Here is an 18,183-nt window from a genome sequence, read left to right as displayed (position 1 = left end):
GTTGATGATATTTTGGGTGGACAGAGTGTTATAATAGGCCTACTCTCCTTAAAATGTATTTGATGTAAATTAGATGCGGGGGGTGAATTCGTTCCGTGCCCGTCTGTGTTTCCCAGGGTGATCCCCTACTGTATCATAGGCCTATAGGATTGTCTTCTCCAAACAGCCTTAAAACACAACAAGCAACAAACAAACATTTTCTCTTTCTAATCTACTGTTAACTCTTTTCACTCAGGAAGGTATTTTGTGTGAAAAAAGACAAATAAATATTGTCAAATAAAGACTAACAGCAACTTACACTTCCTCAAAACAGGTTGTGTGTGTTCATTAGTGCCCACCGTAACAAAACGTTTGGCAACTTAAACCGTTTAGGTCACCTTGTACGGCGTTTGGAGCAAATTGTTTATGCATTGTTGCAAAACTTGTGGCTGCGGTGTAAACTAATGAATACGACCCAGGTAGTAGCCTATGACTCGGTTTGTTGATGCCTGCCTGATGCTGAAACCTGAGCGTAGCCTGGGGGGTGTACTATGATGGAAGCTAGATATACTGGTTTTCTAAAGCTAGCCAGCTTCAGTTGGCTTCACATTCCAGCTCAAAGCCTCATCCATAGGAATGTACAGAGCGCTAGTCATCAGGAAGGTGCTCTCAGCAGAAGGGAAAATATAAAATGACTTGACAGTTTAATCATACAAAATGGCGCTAACTGGACGTGAGCAAGTCAAATTCAATCAGTGGAGGCTGCTGAGGGGAGGACGTTCCACCTATTCCACTCCAGCCATTACCACAAGCCCGTTCTCCCTAAATAAGGTGCCACCAACCTCCTGTGAATTCAATATATCAATATTTATTCATCATAATTCCACATTTTGTATAATAAATGGAATTGTATCATAGTTCAACTATAGTGTAGTGATCTATACAACTTCCGGTGTGTGTTTACTGTGAACACTGAGGCTGTACCCGCCTCAGTTACAGTTTTAACAGTGATCAAGTAGGCTATTTGATCACAATGTAGGCCTACCAGAGTGGCCTACAATCAAAAACAATGTAAAAAAGGCATCCAATAACATTTAACATGGAAATAGCTGTTCTATCATTCGGTGTACAGTAGCAGCCAATGTGTGGTGTTCTACATTCAATGAGACCTTTTAAAAAACATGCAGAGCTTGACTTTAACCTGTTTATCTACTTGTCCTTCACGCAAGGAGGTGACTGAAAATGTTGTGGTGTTTGATGCAAGAAACCACTTTACTAAATAAAATGCATCATTATTCCCACACCATTATTACACAGAATAAGAGTAAGGGTTGATTTAGAGTTGTCTTCTGGGTTCAGCCTTCTAGCTGCCTTCATCAATTGGCTGAAATGTAACAAATGACATGGCTTCAGAGTTGGGAGATAACCACTCCTAGTTTAAATCACCATGACAACCATGTCATTATTTCCCCAGAGCAGCAAGGGAATCTAGAGACTCAACCTTTGTAGAATCACAATCAGCTCTATTCACCTAGTACATTTAAACATACAGATGTCGGATCTTAATTTGAGAAAATATTTCTGCAGCAACAGGAAATGTGAATTATTATGTGGATTATAATTAATATACATTTTTGTGGGGTTTGATATATTGATAAATAGCCTTTTTAAACCTCACATATATTTCCTGCATTGCATGAAAGTTATTCTGTAGTGGGGGGTGATCAAATTAAGATCTTACATCTGTACTCAGAATTTTACTTGGTGATATGGTGCTGCTAGTGACATTTAGAGACAGAATACAGATAGAGGAGTTTACACAACAGTTTATGTATAACATCATACATAAATAGCTAGAGTGAGCATTGATCTATAAGAGAATGAGCAGAGGATATACACATTTATACAACGGGTGGGTCTAATCCTGATTGCTGACTGGTTAAAACTGCATTCCAGTCTGTGTCTATTCCACAAATTACCACCGGATAAATATATTACATTAAATTCCTATATACTCTGTTCCATTTGACTGCGCAATCCACTATCTCATCAGCCCAGCCAGGCAATTTATACAGTTGATGTCCACTGTAAAAAGCATCTAGACATTATCTCACGTCTTTTCTTTTTGTATAAACCTTGCTGTCTGTCTCTCCGACGACATTGTTTCAACATTCAAATTCCATCTTTAGCTGTCGCAAAGTAATGAACGTGTCATGAATCGGGATGAGACAGATTGGCAGGAAGCTTTTCTCAGCCAGCCGAAATCATGAATACAAAGAAAGTCTTTCCAGCTTCTATTTGAAGTTATTGTGTTAGCTGTGTTGTTGGCTAGCTCCTCTGAATAACAGTGTCCTGACGAGAGCACATATTCTATGCCAGGTGAAATTGTGCATCATTAGCTCATTGTTTTGGATGTATCCAAATAAATGTCACTAGAAAACAGCTTAAACAAACGGAAATGCAGCTACTTTGCTGTTATTCTGGCTGCACTCTTTGACGTGACTGTACATTATCCGTAGTTGGTTAGCTAGCAAGGGCAAGAGATAAGAACGTTGCCACCCAGTATGGGAATGGAACATTTAGAACGAACGACTGGGTCGCGTCCATAGATACAGAACGAAAGACTTAACTACTGGATTGCGTGTCTGGCAACCGAACCGATAAAACAAACGACCAGCCGGCTTGGGTATCAACACTAGATTTGTGTCAGAACTATATCTTGTGGAAGGATGGAATAGTATGAATAAATTCATCAATAAAGTTTTGAATGAAAATGTGTCAATCATTATTTAAATATGTTGGTAACCCGTTGAACAAAAGTGATAATGCCCTCGAAACCGGTGTTTGGAGGATATTTTGGCACAGTTTTCCTTACAAAACCCGTGCCAATATATCTTCCAAACAACGGCTTTTCGGGCATTATCACTTAAATACAGTACAGTGGGTATACAGTTGATTTACATAAATATATCTGAGAGAGATAAAAAGAGTGCAAATGCAATGCAGTTCTTTAGTGTCCAGTTCAGAGATGGCCACTCAGAGGTGTGGTAGATCAGTGGTAGATCACCAACAATGATGAAACAACAACAACAATAGGGAGGAGGTCAGAGACCTGGCCGTGTGGTGCAAGGACAACAACCTCTCCCGCAACGTGATCAAGACTAAAGAGATGATTGTGCACTACAGGAAAAGGAGGGCTGAGCATGCCCCCATTCTCATCGGCGGGGCTGTAGTGGAGCAGGTTGAGAGTTCCTTGGCGTCCACATCAGCAACAACCTAACATGGTCCAAACACACAAAGACAGTCGTGAAGAGGGCCCGACAAAACCTATTCAGGAGACTGAAAAGATTTGGCATGGGTCCTCAGATCCTCAAAAGGTTTTACATCAGGACCTCTATACCAGGCAGTGTCAGAAGAAGGCCCTAAAAATTGTCAAAGACTCCAGCCACCCTAGTCATAGACTGTTCTCTCTGCTTCCCCATGGCAAGCGGTACCAGAGCACCAAGTTAAGGTCCAAGAGGCTTCTAAACAGCTTCTACCCACAAGCCATAAGACTCCTGAACAGCTAATGAAATGGCTACCCAGACTATTTACACCCCCCGATACGCTGCTACTACTCCCTGTTATTATCTATGCATAGCCACTTTAATAACCCTACCTGCATGTACACAATTACCTCGACACCGGTGCCCACCGCATATTGACACATTGACTCTGAACCGGTACCCCCTGTATATAGCCCCACTATTGTTATTTACTACTGCTCTTAAATTATTTGTTTTTCTTATCTCTTACTTTTTTAGTATTTTCTTAAAACTGCATTGTTAGTTAGGGGCTTGTAAGTAAGCATTTCACTGTAAGGTTCACCTGTTGTATTCAGCATTCCACTGTAAGGTTCACCTGTTGTATTCAGCATTTCACTGTAAGGTCTACACCTTTTGTATTCGGCGCATGTGACAAATACAATTTGATTTGATTTGATATTTGAGGGTTAAAAAGGCTTTTGAAAAATGTCCAGTAATTATAATCCACATAATAATTCAAAATCAGCCAAGACCTCAGAAAAAAATGATAGACCTCCACAAGTCTGGTTCATCCTTGGGAGCAATTTCCAAACGCCTGAAGGTACCACGTTCATCTGTACAAACAATAGTACGCACGTATAAACACCATGGGACCACGCAGCCGTCATATCACTCAGGAAGGAGACGCGTTCTGTCTCCTAGAGATACATGTACTTTGTTGCAAAAAGTGCAAATCAATCCCAGAACAACAGCAAAGGACCTTGTGAAGATGCTGGAGGAAACAGGTACAGAAGTATCTATATCCACAGTAAAACGAGCCCTATATCGACATAACCTGAAAGGCCGCTCAGCAAGGAAGAAGCCACTGCTCCAAAACCGCCATAAAAAGGCAGACTACGGTTTGCAACTGCACATGGGGACAAAGATTGTACTTTTTGGAGAAATGTCCTCTGGTCTGATGAAACAAAAATAGAACTGTTTGGCCATAATGACCATCGTTATGTTTGGAGGAAAAAGGGGGATGCTTGCAAGCCAAAGAACACCATCCCAACCATGAAGCACGGGGGTGGCAGAATCATGTTATGGGGGTGCTTTGCTGCAGGAGGGACTGGTGCACTTCACAAAATAGATGGCATCATGAGGTTGGAAAATGATGTGGATATATTGAAGCAACATCTCAAGACATCAGTCAGGAAGTTAAAGCTTGGTCGCAAATGGGTCTTCCAAATGGACAATGACCCCAAGCATACTTCCAAAGTTGTGTCAAAATGGCTTAAGGACAACAAAGTCAAGGTATTGGAGTGGCCATCACAAAGCCCTGACCTCAATCCTATAGAAAATTTCTGGGCAGAACTGAAAAAGTGTGTGTGAGCCAGGAGGCCTACAAACCTGATTCAGTTACACCAGCTCTGTCAGGAGGAATGGGCCAAAATTTACCCAACTTACTGTGGGAAGCTTGCGGAAGGCTACCCAAAACGTTTGACCCAAGTTAAGCAATTTAAAGCAATGCTACCAAATACTAATTGAGTGTATGTAAACTTCTGACCCACTGGGAATGTGATGAAAGAAATAAAAGCTGAAATAAATCATTCTCTATACTATTATTCTGACATTTCACATTCTTAAAGTAAAGTGGTGATCCTAACTGACCTAAAACAGGGAATTTTTACCAGGATTAAATGTCAGGAATTGTGAAAAACTGAGTTTAAATGTATTTGGCTAAGGTGTATGTAAACTTCCGACTTCAACTGTACATTATAACTTAGCCTACATTACATAATATAAAATAACTTACTTGTTGCAAAAATCTTACTGAATGTATAAATTATTTCCCCATCATATCAATTATTCCCATTTTAGCCCTTCTGTCTACATTCTCAGATTCGTTTAGAAAAGAACAGATTGACAGATAATAAATAGCCTACTTTTAGTGAATACAAATAAGTGTGAGACATGGCCTTGTGTTGCTGCACAGTCTAAAACTACCTTAACAAACAGTGACTTATTATTATTAGTATTATTGACAGTTACCATGGAGATGAGATGTCACAACTACATGTTCATGTGATTGCATTTAATAATCTGACTGTTTCGATGTGTCTGTTAGTAAATGTTTTTATTTCTGAGAGATAATGAATAAAAGAGAACAATTGACATTCAAGAATTAGTTGTCACTATGTTAACCACAACCAACATGCTGGATCTCTGTTTAGTTGTCAGTGGTCTAAAATGAGTCTCTCTGGGGAGAGAGAGGAGGGGGGCCCTGCCTCTAAAATGAGTCTCTCTGGGGAGAGAGAGGAGGGGGGCCCTGCCTCTAAAATGAGTCTCTCTGGGAGGAGAGAGGAGGGGGGCCCTGCCTCTAAAATGAGTCTCTCTGGGGAGAGAGAGGAGGGGGGCCCTGCCTCTAAAATGAGTCTCTCTGGAGAACATGACACCACAGCTAAAAGGTGAGATGACAAGTTTGTTCATATGAAGAGTTTATTTCCAAAATGCTATATCCCAATCACATTTGTTTTCATCAGAAATGATTGCTCATGGTTACTTTCTATCGGTTGGGTTGCCAGAGACGCGACCCAGTAGTTAAGTCTTTTTGTTCTGTATCTATGGATGAGACCCAGTAGTTAAGTCTTTTTGTTCTGTATCTATGGATGAGACCCAGTAGTTAAGTCTTTTTGTTCTGTATCTATGGATGAGACCCAGTAGTTAAGTCTTTTTGTTCTGTATCTATGGATGAGACCCAGTCGTTAAGTCTTTTTGTTCTGTATCTATGGATGAGACCCAGTAGTTAAGTCTTTTTGTTCTGTATCTATGGATGAAACCCAGTCGTTAAGTCTTTTTGTTCTGTATCTATGGATGAGACCCAGTCGTTAAGTCTTTTTGTTCTGTATCTATGGATGAGACCCAGTCGTTAAGTCTTTTTGTTCTGTATCTATGGATGAGACCCAGTCGTTAAGTCTTTTTGTTCTGTATCTATGGATGAGACCCAGTAGTTAAGTCTTTTTGTTCTGTATCTATGGATGAGACCCAGTAGTTAAGTCTTTTTGTTCTGTATCTATGGATGAGACCCAGTCGTTAAGTCTTTTTGTTCTGTATCTATGGATGAGACCCAGTAGTTAAGTCTTTTTGTTCTGTATCTATGGATGAGACCCAGTAGTTAAGTCTTTTTGTTCTGTATCTATGGATGAGACCCAGTCATTAAGTCTTTTTGTTCTGTATCTATGGATGAGACCCAGTCATTAAGTCTTTTTGTTCTGTATCTATGGATGAGACCCAGTAGTTAAGTCTTTTTGTTCTGTATCTATGGATGAGACCCAGTCGTTAAGTCTTTTTGTTCTGTATCTATGGATGAGACCCAGTAGTTAAGTCTTTTTGTTCTGTATCTATGGATGAGACCCAGTCGTTAAGTCTTTTTGTTCTGTATCTATGGATGAGACCCAGTAGTTAAGTCTTTTTGTTCTGTATCTATGGATGAGACCCAGTAGTTAAGTCTTTTTGTTCTGTATCTATGGATGAGACCCAGTCATTAAGTATTTTTGTTCTGTATCTATGGATGAGACCCAGTCATTAAGTCTTTTTGTTCTGTATCTATGGATGAGACCCAGTAGTTAAGTCTTTTTGTTCTGTATCTATGGATGAGACCCAGTAGTTAAGTCTTTTTGTTCTGTATCTATGGATGAGACCCAGTAGTTAAGTCTTTTTGTTCTGTATCTATGGATGAGACCCAGTAGTTAAGTCTTTTTGTTCTGTATCTATGGATGAGACCCAGTCGTTAAGTCTTTTTGTTCTGTATCTATGGATGAGACCCAGTCGTTAAGTCTTTTTGTTCTGTATCTATGGATGAGACCCAGTAGTTAAGTCTTTTTGTTCTGTATCTATGGATGAGACCCAGTAGTTAAGTCTTTTTGTTCTGTATCTATGGATGAGACCCAGTAGTTAAGTCTTTTTGTTCTGTATCTATGGATGAGACCCAGTAGTTAAGTCTTTTTGTTCTGTATCTATGGATGAGACCCAGTCGTTAAGTCTTTTTGTTCTGTATCTATGGATGAGACCCAGTAGTTAAGTCTTTTTGTTCTGTATCTATGGATGAGACCCAGTCGTTAAGTCTTTTTGTTCTGTATCTATGGATGAGACCCAGTAGTTAAGTCTTTTTGTTCTGTATCTATGGATGAGACCCAGTCGTTAAGTCTTTTTGTTCTGTATCTATGGATGAGACCCAGTCATTAAGTCTTTTTGTTCTGTATCTATGGATGAGACCCAGTAGTTAAGTCTTTTTGTTCTGTATCTATGGATGAGACCCAGTCGTTAAGTCTTTTTGTTCTGTATCTATGGATGAGACCCAGTCGTTAAGTCTTTTTGTTCTGTATCTATGGATGAGACCCAGTAGTTAAGTCTTTTTGTTCTGTATCTATGGATGAGACCCAGTAGTTAAGTCTTTTTGTTCTGTATCTATGGATGAGACCCAGTCATTAAGTCTTTTTGTTCTGTATCTATGGATGAGACCCAGTCATTAAGTCTTTTTGTTCTGTATCTATGGATGAGACCCAGTAGTTAAGTCTTTTTGTTCTGTATCTATGGATGAGACCCAGTAGTTAAGTCTTTTTGTTCTGTATCTATGGATGAGACCCAGTAGTTAAGTCTTTTTGTTCTGTATCTATGGATGAGACCCAGTAGTTAAGTCTTTTTGTTCTGTATCTATGGATGAGACCCAGTCGTTAAGTCTTTTTGTTCTGTATCTATGGATGAGACCCAGTCGTTAAGTCTTTTTGTTCTGTATCTATGGATGAGACCCAGTAGTTAAGTCTTTTTGTTCTGTATCTATGGATGAGACCCAGTAGTTAAGTCTTTTTGTTCTGTATCTATGGATGAGACCCAGTAGTTAAGTATTTTTGTTCTGTATCTATGGATGAGACCCAGTAGTTAAGTCTTTTTGTTCTGTATCTATGGATGAGACCCAGTCGTTAAGTCTTTTTGTTCTGTATCTATGGATGAGACCCAGTAGTTAAGTCTTTTTGTTCTGTATCTATGGATGAGACCCAGTCGTTAAGTCTTTTTGTTCTGTATCTATGGATGAGACCCAGTAGTTAAGTCTTTTTGTTCTGTATCTATGGATGAGACCCAGTCATTAAGTCTTTTTGTTCTGTATCTATGGATGAGACCCAGTCATTAAGTCTTTTTGTTCTGTATCTATGGATGAGACCCAGTAGTTAAGTCTTTTTGTTCTGTATCTATGGATGAGACCCAGTCGTTAAGTCTTTTTGTTCTGTATCTATGGATGAGACCCAGTCGTTAAGTCTTTTTGTTCTGTATCTATGGATGAGACCCAGTCGTTAAGTCTTTTTGTTCTGTATCTATGGATGAGACCCAGTCGTTCGTTCTAAATGATCCATTGCCAAACTGGGTGGCAATGTTCTTATCCATTGCTAGCTAGCCAACTACAGATAACTTAGTCACGTCAAAGAGTGCAGCCAGAATAACAGCAAAGTAGCTGCATTTCCATTTGTTTAAGCTGTTTTCTAGTGACATTTATTTGGATAAATCCATGACAATGAACTAATGATGCACAATTTCACCTGACATAGAACATGTGCTCTCTCGTCAAGACACTGTTGTTCAGAGTGTAGTTTAAACTATCAAAGCAAATTTACCAACATTTCTGAAAACGGATATATAGCGTTTTGGAATGAAACTCTTCTTATGTTCACCCATCTGAGTTCAGAGGAGATGAGAGATGTAATGTTTGTCTCTGTTGTGTTGAAGCCCAATCAATCAGGAGAGACCAGCCTCCCCTGTACCCAGCTGTGTGTCCATGAAGAGTGACCGGTCTATGGGTCTACCTATAATGTTTAGAGAGGGAGACTTTTCTACTGAACAAAGGTAAGAGGAACTCATGGGTCATGGTCAGTGAGTTAAACAACACTGTCTCTAGTCATTTCTACTCTCCCATTTTTGTATTTATTTTTGTTGTTTTAATAATCCATAGGTGAATCCTTTTTTTCATTTTCATAGTTCATTTTCATTTTCATAGTCCTAAGCAATGTTAAACAACCACAACATTCCCTGTGTCTGTGTGTGTGTGTGTGTGTGTGTGTCTGTGTGTGCGCGAACTCCTTGGATGTTTTGTCCACAGAAACCATCAGGAGAGATCAGAGTCAGAGATTCTCAGTGGTCAGTCTTCCCAGAGTCATCAAACAGACCTGGCCTCCATATTCAGTGTATGTGGTCCTGTTATGTACATTTGTTTTTGTTTACCTCAAGAAAAAGTTGATCTGTCAATTATTTATTATTTATTATTCATTATGTGTTAATGAGAAACTATTTATTTCATTGCTTAACTTATTTACGTTATTTATTTCAGTTGCTTGAAGAGAATATTATGACATTTGTGAAGAACGAGCTGAAGATGTTCAAGAGGATTCTTAGTCCAGAACTCCCAGAAGGCTTTGAGAGTCAGAAGCAGGATAAGGAAGTGGTGGATGCTGAAGATGAGAAGCAGGAGAGCAGTGCCAGAGAGGGGGCTCTGAAGATCACACTGCACATCCTGAGGAAAATGAATCAGAAGGAGCTTGCTGACACACTGGAGAAAAGTAAGATCTGTCTAACTCATGTTAAATGCTGTTTTATAACAAACATTTAAAAGCTGTAACTAAAGTAGAGCTAAAGTAGCTGTGTAACTCAGTGATATTGTAGCAGACTTAACACAACACCAAGTGACCTCATCAAGTACAGTACCAGCAGGGATGTGTTGTGGTGATTCATTTAGACGAGAGTGAATTAATATAGATATATATAATATAGATAGACAGACAGAGAGAGAGGAACGAGACAACACGAATAATACCATCAATAATACCAATAATGATATGAATCAGTCACACATCATTATGAAAACATTTACATATTTATACAGGAAGTTACAGTAATAGAATAAATTATTACAATTTAAACATTATAGCACAGTCTAACAATACTGTATGCATTAAATCAGACTAAATAATATTAATATCCTTTGTGTTGTTTCTTCATTCAGATGAGCTTGCTGTGATTTGCCAACGTGATCTCAAATCTAATCTGAAGAAGAAGTTTCAATGTGTATTTGAGGGGATCGCTAAACAAGGAAACCCAACACTTCTCAATAAGATTTACACAGAGCTCTACATCACAGAGGGTGGAACAGGAGAGGTCAATAATGAACATGAGCTGAGACAGATTGAGACAACAACCAGGAAACAAGCAAGACCAGAGACTGCAATCAAATGTAACGACATCTTCAAACCGTTAACTGGACAAGACAAACTTATCAGAACTGTGCTGACAAAGGGGGTCGCTGGCATTGGAAAAACAGTCTCTGTGCAGAAGTTCATTCTGGACTGGGCTGAAGGAAAAGCAAATCAGGATGTCCAATTTGTATTTTCATTCCCTTTTCGGGAGCTGAATTTGATGAAAGGGGAAAAACACACTTTGATTAAACTTCTCAATCACTTCTCAATGGAAACCAAAGAATCAAGAATCTCCAACTATGACAAGTACAAGGTTCTGTTCATCTTTGATGGTCTGGATGAGTGCCGACTGCCCCTAGACTTCCAGAAGAACAAGATCTGTTGTGACGTCACAGAATCAACCTCAGTGGATGTTCTCCTGACAAATCTCATCAAGGGAAATCTGCTTCCCTCTGCTCTCCTTTGGATAACTACCCGACCTGCAGCAGCCAATAAGATCCCTTCAGGGTGTGTTGACCAGGTGACAGAGGTACGAGGGTTCAATGACCCACAGAAGGAGGAGTATTTCAGGAAGAGATTCAGTGATGAGGATCTGGCCAGCAGAATCATCTCACACATAAAGACATCAAGGAGCCTCCACATCATGTGCCACATTCCAGTCTTCTGTTGGATTTCTGCAATAGTCCTTGAACCCATGCTGAAACATAAGAAAGAAGAGATGCCCAAGACTCTGACTGAGATGTACACACACCTTGTGGTGTTTCATACCGAACAGAAGAATGAAAAGTATCTTGGGAAAGAAAAGACAGGTCCACACTGGAATAAAGAGAGCATTCTGTCACTGGGAAAACTGGCTTTTCAACAGCTTGTGAAGGGCAATCTGATTTTCTATGAAGAAGACCTGAAAGAGGCTGGCATTGACTTCAATGAAGCCTCAGTGTACTCAGGATTGTGCACACAGCTCTTTAAAGAGGAATGTGGGCTGTACCAGGACAAGGTGTACTGCTTCGTGCATCTGAGCATTCAGGAGTTTCTGGCTGCTGTGTATGTGTTCCTCTCATTCATCAACAACAATGAGAATCTAATGGCCAAACCACAATCAACGTTCATGAACTTTTATGTGAGGATCAAAAGTAAAGTCACTGTCTACAAGAGTGCTGTGGATAAAGCCTTACAAAGTGAGATGGGAAACCTGGACCTTTTCCTCCGCTTCCTTCTGGGCCTCTCACTGGATTCCAATCAGAAGCACTTACGAGGTCTTCTGACAAAGACAAGAAGCAGCTCACAGAGTCATGAAGAAACAGTCAAGTATATCAAGGAGAAGATCAGGGAGAATCCCTCTCCAGAGAAGTGCATCAATCTGTTCCACTGTCTGAATGAACTGAATGACCATTCTCTAGTGGAGGAGATCCAAAGATACCTGAGATCAGGAAGTGTCTCCAGTGAAGAACTGTCACCTGCACAGTGGTCAGCTCTGGTCTTTGTGTTGCTGACTTCAGAAAAGGATCTGGATGTGTTTGACCTGAAGAAATACTCCAGATCAGAGGAAGGTCTTCTGAGGCTGCTGCCAGTGGTCAAAGCCTCCAGAGCTGCTCTGTGAGTACATAAAACAACATTTAAGTACTAATCATCAGGAAGAAATATTCAGTTTAGAGAAAAATATATATTATTGCATAACATATTGAATCAGTGCATTGCTGTTCACATTAGTATAACAATAGGACCATACAAGGACCATAGGAGACGGAAGATGAATCTATATGTTGTTTGAGAGAATAAACCAAATGCATCTGCCATTGTCCTTCTACACTGCTGGTGTTAAATTAACAGTGAGTTTGAGAAATGATGATGATCTCTCTGTCAGGTTGTCAGGCTGTGGAGTCACGAACAAAGGCTGTGCTTCTCTGGTCTCAGCTCTGAGGTCAAACCCCTCACACCTGAGAGAGCTGGACCTGAGTAACAATGACCTGAAGGATTCAGGAGTGAAGCTGCTTTCTGCTGTACTGGGGAATCCCCACTGTAAACTGGAGACTCTGAGGTCAGTATTCCTGTAGTTGGTCAACAAGTGATAACTGTTCACCAGATCCACGTGTTTACCAGGCACACATAGTCCACACCATATGTGTTTTGACAGTGAAGCTTACAGTTTTAAATTTGGCACTGGAGACATGGTGCGTATAAATCGGCACACATTGTACCGGAACGATGACACTCTCCTCAAAGCGAATGCGGAGAGCTGGCACAGGTGGTATCGGACGGCTAACACGCTCCTCAGGGCGACTGTCTTGCCTCTCCAGCCAAACCAACAGCTCTCTCTCATCACTCTTCTCAACTTTCACCAACCAGTCCTCGCTCAATCTATCCCAATATTCCTCCTCGGTCTCTGACTCACCCCTCAGCTCCACCAACCACCCCGTGTGCCCCCACCCCAAAAAATGTTGAGACTAATTCTTGGGCTTACGTCATGGCCGCGAACCCCGGTGTCATCGCTGTCTCCTGCCAGTATTTCGTCCCAAGTCCAGGATGTCCTCCACTCCTGGCTTTCCTCCCAGGCCCAGGATCCCTGCATCTCCTGGGCACGCTGCTTGGTCCGTGGGTGGTGGGATCTTCTGTCACAATCGTTGATGTAAAGATGGTCGGACCAAAGTACAGCGTGGTTTGGGTTCATCATCTTTTATTATGTGAACCGGCACAAAAACGAATGAAAAGAAACAAATGTGCAGCTTTGTCGTGCTCAAAGGCAACAATACAAAAACAAGATCCCACAACAAACAGGTGGGAAAAAGCTGCCTAAATATGATCCCCAATCAGAGACAACGATAGACAGCTGCCTCTGATTGGGAACCATACCAAGCCAACTAGAATGCCCACCCTAGTCACACCCTGACCTAACCAAAATAGAGAATAAAGGATTTCTAAGGTCAGGGCGTGACAACAGGATTAAGATTGAATCCTACTACACCGGCTCTTACCCTCGTCAGATGTGGCAGGGCTTGAAAACTATTACGGACTACAAAGGGAAACCCAGACGCGAGCTGCCCAGTGACGCAAGCCTACCAGACGAGCTAAATACCTTTTATGCTCGCTTCGAGGCAAGCAACACTGGAGCATGCACGAGAGCACCAGCTGTTCTGGATGACTGTGTGATAATGCTCTCAGTTGCTGATGTGAGCAAGACCTTTAAACATTTACAAAGCCACGGAACAGATGGATTAAAAGGACGTGTATTTAAAGCATGTGGAGACCAACTGGCAAGTGTCTTCACTGACATTTTCAACCTCTCCCTGACTGAGTCTGTAATGCCTACATGTTTTAAGCAGACCATCATAGCTTGTGCCCAAGGAAGCATAGGTAACCTGCCTAAAATGTTTACCTGTAGCACTCACGTCGGTAGCCATGAAGTGCTTTCAAAGGCTGGTCAAGTTTCACATCAACAGCATCCTCCCGGATAGCCTAAACCCACTCCAATTCGCATGCAACCCCAACAGATCCACAGATGACGGAATCTCAATTGTGCTCCACACGGTCCTTTCCCACCTGGACAAAAGGAACACCTATGTGAGAATGCTGTTCATTGACTACAGCTCAGCGTTCAACACCATAGTGCCTATGATGCTCATCACCAAGCTAAGGACCCTGGGACTAAATACCTCCCTCTGCAACTGGATCCTGGACTTCCTGACGAGCCGCCCCCAGGTGGTAAGGGTAGGCAACAACACGTCTGCCACGCTGATCCTCAACACTGGGGACCCTCAGGGGTGTGTACTTGGTCACCCACGACTGCGTGGCCAAACACGATTCCAACACCATCATTAAGTTTGCTGACGACACATAAGTAGTAGGCCTGATCACAGACAACGATGAGACAACCCATAGGGAGGAGGTCAGAAAACTGGCAGTGTGGTGCCAGGACAACAACCTCTCCTTCAATATGGGCAAGACAAAGGAGCTGATAGTGGACTTCAGGAATAGGAGGGCCAAAGAGGCCCCCATTATTTTATTTTTATTATATATTTTTGTATTTCACCTTTATTTAACCAGGTAGGCTGGTTGAGAACAAGTTCTCATTTACAACTGCGACCGGGCCAAGATAAAGCAAAGCAGTGCGACAAAAACAACAACACAGAGTTACACATAAACAAACGTACAGTCAATAACACAATAGAATAATCTATGTACAGTGTGTGCAAATATAGAAGAGTAGGGAGGTAAGGCAATAAATAGGCCATAGAGGCGAAATAATTACAATTTAGCATTAACACTGGAGTGATAGATGTGCAGATGATGATGTGCAAGTAGAGATACTGGGGTGCAAAAGAGCAAGAGGTTAAGTAGCAATATGGGGATGAGGTAGTTGGGTGTGCTATTTACAGATTGGCTATGTACAGGTACAGTGATCTGTGAGCTGCTCTGACAGCTGATGCTTAAAGTTAGAGAGGGAGATATAAGACTCCAGCTTCAGTGATTTTTGCAATATGTTCCAGTCATTGGCAGCAGAGAACTGGAAGGAAAGGCAGCCAAAGGAAGTGTTGGCTTTGGGGATGACCAGTGAAATATACCTGCTGGAGTGTGTGCTATGGGTGGGTGTTGCTATGGTGACCAGTGGGTTTGGCAACGAATATGTAGTGAGAGCCAGCCAATGAGAGCATACAGGTCGCAGTGGTGGGTAGTATATGGGGCTTTGGTGAGAAAACAGATGGCACTATTTTTTGCTATTTTGTAAATGACATCGCCGAAGTCAAGGATGGGTTAACATCAATGGGGATGTAGTGGAGCGGGTCGAGAGTTTCAAGTTCCATGGTGTCCACATCAACAACGAACTCATGGTCCAAACACACCAAGACAGTCGTGAAGAGGGCACAACAAAACCTTTCCCCCCTCAGGAGACTGAAAAGATTTGACATGGGTCCCCCGATCCTCAAAAAGATCTACAGCTGCACCATCGAGAGCATCCTTACCGGTTGCATCACCGCCTGCTATGGAAACTGTTCGCCATCTAACCGTAAGGCGCTACAGAGGGTAGTGTGTACGGCCCAGTACATCACTGGGGCCAAGCTTCCTGCCACCCAGGACCTATATAATAGGCGGTGTCAGAGGAAAGCCCATAAAATTGTCAGAGACTCCAGTCACCCTCGTCATAGACTGTTTTCTCTGCTACCGCACGGCAAGTGGTACTGTAGCGTCAAGTCTAGGACCAAAAGGCTCCTTAACAGCTTCTACCCCCAAAGGACATACGACTGCTGAACAATTAATCAAATGGCCACCTGACCATTACATAGACCTTTAATAATTTTTTATTTAGTTTTTTACTTTAGTTTATTTGGTAAATATTTTCTTAACTCTTCTTGAACTGCACTGTTGGTTAAGGGCTTGTAAGTAAGCATTTCACGGCAAGGTCTACACTTGTTGTATTCGGCGCATGTGACAAATAAAGTTGGATTTGATTTTGATTTGATTTTGTTTGGTGTGGACTGAATACTCAATACAATCTAAATATGATACCTCACTGTGTCTTTTGACTGATACTGTTTTTTAAATGGTCTGGTCAGTTAACAGTGTGTTTGTGAAATGGCAATGATCTCTTTGCAGACTGTCAGGCTGTCTAGTCACAGAGGAAGGCTGTGCTTCTCTGGTCTCAGCTCTGAGGTCAAACCCCTCACACCTGAGAGAGCTGGACCTGAGCTACAATCACCCAGGAAACTCAGGAGTCAGACTGCTCTCTGCTAGACTGGAGGATCCACACTGCAGACTGGAGAAACTCAAGTATGTAGAAGGTTTATGTCAATGTTCATATCAGACATGTTGGACTTATCAGACTAGTTAAGACAAACATTCTTACCACCACTTGGACAAATTATATGCTGACTGTGGGTGTTGTGTGTGTGTGGGTTGACGTGTATCCCTCAATGACTGTCTGTTCTTCTGCTTACCGCTACAGTGTGGAACATGGTGGAGAGCACACAATGAAACCTGGGCCTAGAAAATGTGAGTGTTGACTGCTGTGAAGAATATGACTAAGAATAAGTCTTAATTCAAGTTAAGTCAAAGTCAAAGACCATCATTACTTACTTGATCATATTAAATATAAGCTGTAGTTCTACAGAAGAAGAAATCAGGGACACCAACGTTTATAAAGTGTTGCTTTGACAATGTTTGTGTCTGTGTATGTGTGTGGCATGTTCGTGTTACATTAGAAATGTGTGTGTGTTCATGCATGCATACAGGTGTGTGTGTGTAATTATTGTGAATAAGTGTGTTTTATATTACCATACAGTATAACATATGATCATTCAACAAGTCTCAAGTTACCTTAACTTCTCCTTTTGATACCTAGAAACATCTACATTAAACAAATTAGTGAAAAGTGAGTTAACATTCTAATGGAATGATGATGATTTCTAATATTGTGTCTGGTTTCATCCATCAGATGCCTGTGATCTCACACTGGACCCAAACACAGTAAACAGACTCCTCTCTCTGTCTGAGGAGAACAGAAAGGTGACATGTAGGAGACAGGAGCGGCGGTATCCTGTTCACCCAGATAGATTTGAGGACTGTGAACAGGTGCTATGTAGAGAGGGTCTGACTGGGCGCTGTTACTGGGAGGTAGAAAGGAGTGGGAGAGGGGCTGTTATGGGAGTGACATATAAAGGAATCAAAAGGAGAGGAGGGGGTATTGACTGTGGGATTGGATACAATGACAAGTCCTGGAGTCTGGTCTGCTCTGACAACAGTTACAAGGCCTGTCACAATAATAATCACATTACCATAGACGTCCCCTCCTCCAGCTCCCACAGAGTAGGAGTGTATCTGGACTGGCCAGCCGGCACTCTGTCCTTCTACAGAGTCTCCTCTGACACACTGACCCACCTGCACACATTCAACACCACATTCACTGAGCCCCTCTATCCAGGGTTTAGGGTTTATGATGTTAACTCCTCAGTGTCCCTGTGTCAGGTGGTCACTGTGTCACTCTAATCATGTGTTTTATGTTTGATCACAATATGACATTTAAATACATGGAGTAACACAAACCAGTTTGGACCAGTTTATTCCTTTAAATAATAACCATGGTAACTCTGTGTCTGTATCTTTCTGTGAACCTGCGCCCTGTGAGAACACACACACATTGTACACACACACTGGACTCACACACACACAAGTAACGGACACACACACACACGCACTAGACACACATACAAATACTGGACACACATACTGGACACACACACACACACTGGACACACACTGGACACACACACACACATACACTCACACACACACTCGTACATAAATGGCGCCGGAGAAGAAGGCAGACGTTCTACGTGTCTCCAACCGATTGTGTTTTTTTGTTAGTTTGTTTGCGTTGTTTGTAACTTATTTCTTTACTTATTTTGTACATAATGTTGATGCTACCGTCTCTTATGAACGAAAATAACTTCTGGAGATCAGGACTGGGATTA

The 18,183-nt window shown here is 41.5% G+C and overlaps 1 protein-coding gene across 2 annotated transcripts in view; it reads left to right on the top strand.

Annotated features, from left to right (window-relative positions):
- LOC139571184 (NLR family CARD domain-containing protein 3-like) overlaps nucleotides 1–17,754 on the top strand; it is a 61,211-nt gene extending 43,457 nt beyond the window's left edge. Inside the window, exons 1-9 of one of the 2 annotated variants that reach the window (XM_071394302.1) lie at nucleotides 4,505–5,950; nucleotides 9,261–9,377; nucleotides 9,631–9,715; nucleotides 9,859–10,087; nucleotides 10,531–12,316; nucleotides 12,585–12,758; nucleotides 16,310–16,483; nucleotides 16,659–16,705; nucleotides 17,148–17,754. In XM_071394302.1, the coding sequence (XP_071250403.1) occupies nucleotides 5,733–5,950; nucleotides 9,261–9,377; nucleotides 9,631–9,715; nucleotides 9,859–10,087; nucleotides 10,531–12,316; nucleotides 12,585–12,758; nucleotides 16,310–16,483; nucleotides 16,659–16,705; nucleotides 17,148–17,698 (3,381 nt within the window). In that variant the 5' untranslated portion in view covers nucleotides 4,505–5,732 and the 3' untranslated portion in view covers nucleotides 17,699–17,754. Of the gene's footprint in view, nucleotides 1–4,504; nucleotides 5,951–9,260; nucleotides 9,378–9,630; nucleotides 9,716–9,858; nucleotides 10,088–10,530; nucleotides 12,317–12,584; nucleotides 12,759–16,309; nucleotides 16,484–16,658; nucleotides 16,706–17,147 lie in introns of those variants that run through there. The other variant, XM_071393964.1, reaches the window with a different exon arrangement.
- Nucleotides 17,755–18,183: the final 429 nt, after the last annotated feature.

This window comes from Salvelinus alpinus, chromosome 1 (genome assembly GCF_045679555.1).
Source record: "Salvelinus alpinus chromosome 1, SLU_Salpinus.1, whole genome shotgun sequence".
Lineage (NCBI taxonomy): Eukaryota > Metazoa > Chordata > Actinopteri > Salmoniformes > Salmonidae > Salvelinus > Salvelinus alpinus.
Note: the sequence above shows the minus strand (reverse complement) of the source record. Positions and strands in the feature narration are given on the sequence as shown.